We start from the raw sequence: 6,996 nt of genomic DNA on the forward strand, positions 1-6,996 counted from the left end.
AATAGGTGGCTCCTACCACCGTGCTGTGAAAAGGCATTAAATTGAAAAAAAAAAAAAAAAAAAAAAATAGAAAAACCTGTACACCGGTAAGTGTACATTATTTTTACGTGTCGTGGTCTCGCAAGCGTTTAGTGAACCGCGGGGAAATTTTATTTTCCTTTTTTTTTGCGCTTCTTGATCTGATGCGAATGGTTCGTTTTGTGGCCTCTCCTCTCAGCGCGTCAATTTTTTCATATTTCGGCCACACCTAATTGCTTCATTTTTTACGCGCCAAGGTTTGTATCAGACTAAAGCCTTAATTAAACAAATGAACAGTTGAAGAGCGAGGAGGGGAAAAAAAAAAAAAACATCAACGGAAGTGTAGCCCATGAGCAATTTAACTTCTCTCAAGAGAGCTGCTTCTTGTGTGGGCTCATTTGAGAGTTACGTCGGAAAAAATTGAAGACCCGCCGAGGAAAATTCCCCATTTGTGATCACGAAGAGGGACAGCACGTGAACAGAGCGAAGGCCGGTTAGCGGTACACAGCGCAAAAGCTGCCCTCTGAAGAGTTCACGCTTGAGCAAATGCATATAAAGGTATGTATATATGTGTACCTGTGCGGATGCCTTTCGAGTGTGTCATGTCCGAAGCCTTCGCAGCTGAGACACTTTGGTCAACTGGCGAATTTCTCGTCGGTGAAGATCGACCAAAGGAGTGATGACCTCCCCCTCTTTGTGCACCCTCACGTGAGTCATTTGACCAGCGCCGGTAAGGGAAAACTGGACAGCGACACGAAATAGCAGCATAAAGGTCACCGCTTAGTGGCAAAGACCACCTGAAGGGCACAACGCGCAGGTCGCATGGGCAGCCTGCACGGATGGAGGAATGGGCGCACTATCTCGTTCAGGCGCACATGGACGTGCAGATATAAATGTCACCCGTTGGCTTGCTCGCCCAGAATGCCTTCTCAGGTGACGCAATCGCGTGGGAAACAAAATATATACACACATATGTACGTGTATATGTTTCCCTACGCGGACTTGTCACGCAGTGCGAGCTGACCGGTCCGCGGGATGGACCCTCCAGTTAAGTCCCCTCCCGTGGAAGGGGAACAACTTTCCGCAGAAGAAAATAAAATTCTACCAGTGGACCAAAATGAATACAAAATTGTAAGTAAAAACAGGAAGGAGAAGAAGGAAGAAAAAAAAAAAAAAAAAAAAACCAGTGATGAATATGCCATACAAAAGTATGAACAAGACAAAATCGCTATTTTCGAAAACAACGAAATTGTTGAATATGACGCGAGGAATTTCAGGACAGGGAACAAAAATCACATTGTTTTGGAGGAAGAGGATTATTTAAATGTGTTGGAGTTTTTAATTGAAAAAAAGTTTTTTCCTGACTTACACAAATATAAGGAAGATGGAGCCATTGAGGACAGGATTCAAAAGGATTTGTATCATGTTACTCCAAGTTGCAAAAGTACCATCATGAACTATGAGGGGCACTCACCTCGCGAAGGAACAAGAAGCGGTGGGAAAATGGGTAGAAATACATCTCCGAGTTGTGACCCTCATGGGGGTTATTACTCCGAGCAGGAGGGACATAAATATGTTGAGATGCTATACCCAGCGGATCAATGCAGTGAGAGGAATGTAGCCCCGTCGGAGTGTGGGTGGCATGACGAGGCACTCTGTGTGGAAGACAAAAACTACAAATGGGTGACTCTGGCGAATGGAAAAAAACACAAAATTAACCTAAACATGCATTTAAGAGAGTTTCAGAAGAGGTACACCTCGGAGGATAACAAATCGTTTGAGTATCTCTTAACAAATATGAAGAATAAACATATGGACAGGAACATGTACTCTTTGATGAAGAGGAAGGAACACAACAAAAGAGTAGAGTACATCGAAGAGTGCACAAGGAAAGGAATAAATTGTTTTCAAGTGAATACAAACAAATCGGAAAATGAATTAAACAGCATGATGTTTTCTTCCAATTTAAAACTTAGCTTAATGGATGATGCTAGTAAGAGTAATATAAAGGTATGTCACGATAACACAAGATTTTCACACGAATATAATGAAGACATGAAGAGACAGATAAAACAATGCGCTCAAAATAGGCAGTTAAAACTGATGGAAAAAATTAAAGAAGACAAAGAGGAGCAGATGGTCCAACAGGGCAAGTTCAACTTACTCGAAAGAAATAACAGCTATGAATATATGCGTACTCCACTGATACTCGCCGGGAAAGGTGTTGATAAGGATCCCATCATAACATGGGGGGTCATTGCGAGCAGCCCTAAGTTGGTGGAACGTGAGGAAGATTACAGTGTACACAGCAGCAGTGGTGACGACTCTGATAATTTGCGCAGTGGCGCGAGAGGGAGAAGAGCCTGTGGACAAGAAAGCGACGAAACCGATTTCAATCCTGTTAAGGAATTTAATCTACAGGAAATTAACGAGCGTGAACGCCTTGCAGATAAATTGCAAAATAGCTTGAAAGACATCAAGTACAGCAAGGAAGCCTTAAAGAGAAAAAATCTCAGCTTGCTGATACATCGGAATTGTAGCTCCCGCATGTCCACCACGTCATATAGGAATTCAGTTTTGTCCAGGTACAGCCGGAAACGACTTAACGAGTTGGCGATGAAATCTTCGCTCGCGTCGCAAATTTTGAAAAAGAAGAAGTGATATATTGCTGAAGTGGGATTTTTTTTTTTTTTACCCTGTTGAAGTAACATGGCAAGAGCCTTTTCTAATATTCCCCCCATTGGTTCAATTTAATTTCGAAGAAAACAATTCATGTGGAGACCCATTAGAAGAGGATTCCCCTAATGGTCTTTCTAAACGAATTTTCTTCCCCCCCGCAACTTCCTCTCGATCAGCGGATTAGCTGTCATTAGTTGGCTCATTTGATTTTCCCCCCCCTTTTTTTTTGATGCACATTTCTTTGACAAATTTTTATTAAAATTTGGACATTCGTCCTTCCCCCCGTCGATATATTCCCAGTCTCAGTTACAGGGAATGCGTCCATTGATTTGTAGATATTCACTTGTCCTTTTTTTTTTTTTTTTTTTTTTTTTTTTTGTGTATGTGTGTGTGTGCGTGCATTATGGGGGCATATGTATGGAGAGAGACGCACAGATAGGTAGACACCGTAATGTGTTCGTCCGACCGGGTACTCTCGTTGACAAATTAAAAACGCCACGCAACGTTCTTTTTTTTTTAGTTCCAAATAGTGTGACGTTGCATCTCATGGCATATATTTGTCGAGTTATCATTTTTTTTTTTTTTTTTTTTTTGTTCACCGTGAGTGTGCACATTGGTACAGGGGCTCGCGACTGCACAGCACGCATAGAGCGCTTTCGCCGTTGTAATTGCACACGTTTGTGTCCTCCCCCGTTTTCTGGGTTAACCCCCCTTTTGTGTTGAACTTACTGCAAAATAATACGAAATGGAATTTGTGAAGCTTGCCACACAGGACAGTACGCTGTCTAAAGAATATAAGTCCCTTATAAGGTTATAAACATGGCGAGGACATCTGAAACCCGCTCGTTCATTTTCGTCACTCCTGCTGATTTTGTAAATGTTGACAAATGTGTACTCATTTGGATGTCCTCATTCACAATAGGGATAAGGAGAAAAATGCCGGAAGGGAACGCCTCGCCGCTATCACCATACAAAAGTGCTACAGAGGATATTTGACCAGGCGGACTTACCTTGTTTATAAGTAGCCACGCACGCAAAGCACATAAATTATTATATCATTTTTATGTGCGTATATATATGTATATATATATATATATGTTTAATGGTCTGCGGGGGGTTATACCTCTTCTTTTTTTCCTCCCCCTTTGGTAGACATTTTCTGAAGCGCGCGAAGGACGGTATAAATATTCTGGCGTGTAAATTTTTGCTCAGAAAATTGAAGCAGCACAGACTGGAGCAGCAAGCCGCATTGTACATGTCGGACAATGCCACCAAGATACAGAAAGTGTAATCAGGACAAAGGGGCCTAAAAAGGAGCGGAAAACTTATAGGGGTGCAAATTTATGCGATCCGCTATCTTACACACACGTGACTGCTTCCTCATTTTTTTTTTTTTTTTTTTTTTTTCGATAATGGCAGCTTCAGGGGATACTACTCCAGGAAATACATTCATGACTTCTTTATGCGCAAGAGGGAAATAATCGAACTGGATGCACATGTAGAACACCCTCATCAAAAGAAAAAAAAAAAAAAAAGAGACAGAGAACGAGAACGAGGAAGAGAAAGAGGGAAAGGCGTGTCTATGCGCAACGCCCCAACAGCGGACACGCACCAAACGGATGCACATTTTTCACATTTACAGGTAAAGGCACAAAAGGGAATTATGCTTCAGGGGATTGAGGAGAAGAGAAAAAAACAGTTGGTAAGGAAAAGAAGCAGGCTGTCGACTTATTAATTGAGCGGAACCAGCATTGATGGCATTCGGTCTGCCCTCGTGAGTCAAATCTGTGTACGAAAAAATAAAAAACAATTTTCTTCCTTTTTATACAGCTACACGACAACAACGTGAAGGACATGAAAATACATAACGCTGCGAAGAATCTACACCACCTCGTCTCAACCAAGGCGCAGAGAGGGGTCTATAATTACAGGATCGAAAATATCATACGGGAGCAGGTTGCTGATTCATAAAAGGGGGGAATGACAAAATGAAAAATGAGAAACACACCATCGCTGCGATCAAAACGATCGACGCACCAAAATGGAGCAACAGGGAGTTCTCTCCCTCGTCATATGCAATTGTGTCCTCTCACGTCACAGAATAAAACGTCGCCACCCGTTTTTTCCCCCCCTTTTCAGCAAGAAAAAATCAAAAATAGCAGCGAAAAAAAGAAAGAAAAAAAAAATATACTAAACAAAAAGAAGTAGCAATTATTACATAATAACAGAAAAACTACAAAAAAAAAAAAAAAGAGAGAGACTCGTCTGGTACGGTATGGTTTGGTCTGAGGGAGGAGTGTCTTATGTAAGCTTCAGCGTTGCCTGGCATTGAAAAATCGAAAGGACGGAAGATATATGTGTGCACATTATTTTTGTATAAACACATACAACTATGTATAGCTCGAGATCATCATTTGTTTTGAGAAATTGCGCCGGGAAGGAATCAGATTGATCGAAAAAAAGGAAGACGTGTTAGAGGAGGGGGGTCCTCTCTATACTGGCATAGCCCTCCATCATAGTTACGAAATAAGGTGCACCTTCTCAAGTGCAAATCGTAAGGACAAGCAAGTGCGTAGTTTGTCCCCCTCGTTCGTCTTTATTTCTTTTTTTTTTGCCCGTTTTGCTTAATTTTGATCTTTTCCCGTTACCTTTATCAAAAAAATGTTACTTCCGATTTCCTCGTATTCTTCTTTAGATATCCACAGGCCCTCCTGGGCCTGCCTCATCTCGGGTTGAGAGAAAATGCGCGCTCCGCACCAGGCCATAATAGCTCTATTTTCATGCGCGTGGACCTGTATTGCAGAAAGAAAAAAAAAAAAAAAAAAAAAAAGGGGGGGGGAAAGCGGCGTCAAATGGGGAGTAATTCAAAAGGAAATGTCCACGAAGATACACCATTTGGATGCAGGAAAATATGTTAATCTACAATGTGCCTTCGTGATGAAGACCGCCATCGGGTGCAAAAAAAAAAAAAGCCAATTCGAACGTCTGATCTACCTTAACAGCCGATCTGGCACTCTCCGGAGCATTATTCTTCAGCTCCCTCTCCAGTCGTTCCACTAAGTTAGGGAAAAGAGAAGATCCCCCGGACAGAACAATATAGCTAGTCAGCGTTTTCCTATTTTCAATGGGACACAATAAAAGGGACTTCCAAACAATGTCTACGATGCTGAGGCTATCTCTGTGGCAAATAAGTGGATTGAACAGAGCCTCAGGAACGTAAAAACGTTCATGTGATATTTCAACGGAGTCGTATCCATCCCGTAGAACATCTCCATCTGGAAGAGTATAAGTGACACTTAAATCTTCTCTCAGTTGATCCTTTGGTGGATTTAAGGAGCAAAAACATAAAGTCTCTTTGATAATTTTAACGTATTCAAAATTTTTTCTTGTGGTCATACTGTATCCAATGTCACAAATTAATTTTTGTAAAAACATACTTAGTTCTTCTCCACCAAAATCAGAACGTATGATCGAATTCTTTTCAATGTACCCATCAAACACGGGAATGCACTGGGTAACTCCATCCCCTATGTCTAAGACCAGACCAGTTGTTAACCCCGTGGCATATATAGACATTAATCCCGACACTGAAATGTTCATATTTTTGAAATCAAAATCCTCAAAAAAAATTTCTCCCATTTTTGTTCTATGGGAGATTGAACATAAAGGTGGCTCTGTGAGCAGGATGTTTTCAATACTCCTGTTTCGGTCCACACATCTGAGGGCATATTCCCAGGCAATTTGGGCCAGGTCCCAATCCGATATGTGTCCATGGTCGATTGGGCGGTAAAATGACAGATCAGGTTCGCGGAAAATAGCTTCATCGCCGACGTAGCTTTCTTTCATTTCTCTGTTTCGGTGGAGACCCACTATTGTGGGGAACACTATGGATGGCTCATCGTAGGCGTTCAATCCGGCTTTTATGTAACCTACGGAGAAGGGGTGGGGGTTTAAGCAGACGAAGAGGGTTAAGCAGGAGAAGCGGACAAAGTAGACTAGGCAGCCTTTTTAGCACCACTTCACGGGTGCCCCTTTTTGGAAAGCTGTCTCCTGCACATTCCTCACCTGAACCGTTGTCAATCACAATTGTCGGTTTATCCATATATGCGCAATATTGTGGGAGAAACTTTTTACGTGATGTAACTGGAATGTATGCGGTGTGGCGCTTTACTCTTTCGTGGTGCAAACCGTGCTGAGAATCATAATAAGGTGAACTGGACGGAAACAAAGAGGTCAAGCACCTTAATGGCTAGCGACAAAAAAAAAAAAAAAAAAAAAAAAAAAAAAAAAAAAAAAAAA

The 6,996-nt window shown here is 41.7% G+C and overlaps 3 protein-coding genes across 3 annotated transcripts; 2 read left to right on the forward strand and 1 right to left on the reverse strand.

Moving 5' to 3' along the window:
- Positions 1–1,053: 1,053 nt before the first annotated feature.
- AK88_03957 (uncharacterized protein) lies at positions 1,054–2,679 on the forward strand (the record flags this gene model as incomplete). The annotated part of the gene is made up of 1 exon (XM_012481567.1): positions 1,054–2,679. One exon carries the CDS (start codon positions 1,054–1,056, stop codon positions 2,677–2,679), a length of 1,626 nt encoding a protein of 541 aa, XP_012336990.1.
- Positions 2,680–3,442: 763 nt separating this feature from the next.
- Positions 3,443–4,905, forward strand: AK88_03958 (uncharacterized protein; the record flags this gene model as incomplete). The annotated part of the gene is made up of 7 exons (XM_012481568.1): positions 3,443–3,507; positions 3,620–3,718; positions 3,850–3,984; positions 4,117–4,195; positions 4,340–4,399; positions 4,528–4,653; positions 4,837–4,905. The coding sequence occupies 7 exons, from the start codon at positions 3,443–3,445 to the stop codon at positions 4,903–4,905; spliced, it is 633 nt and encodes a 210-aa protein (XP_012336991.1).
- A 416-nt stretch (positions 4,906–5,321) lies between these two features.
- On the reverse strand, positions 5,322–6,799 carry AK88_03959 (uncharacterized protein; the record flags this gene model as incomplete). Its single annotated transcript, XM_012481569.1, has 3 exons — positions 5,322–5,489; positions 5,692–6,626; positions 6,763–6,799. The coding sequence occupies 3 exons, from the start codon at positions 6,797–6,799 to the stop codon at positions 5,322–5,324; spliced, it is 1,140 nt and encodes a 379-aa protein (XP_012336992.1).
- Positions 6,800–6,996: the final 197 nt, after the last annotated feature.

The sequence above is a fragment of the Plasmodium fragile genome, assembly GCF_000956335.1.
Source record: "Plasmodium fragile strain nilgiri unplaced genomic scaffold supercont1.50, whole genome shotgun sequence".
Taxonomy (NCBI): domain Eukaryota; phylum Apicomplexa; class Aconoidasida; order Haemosporida; family Plasmodiidae; genus Plasmodium; species Plasmodium fragile.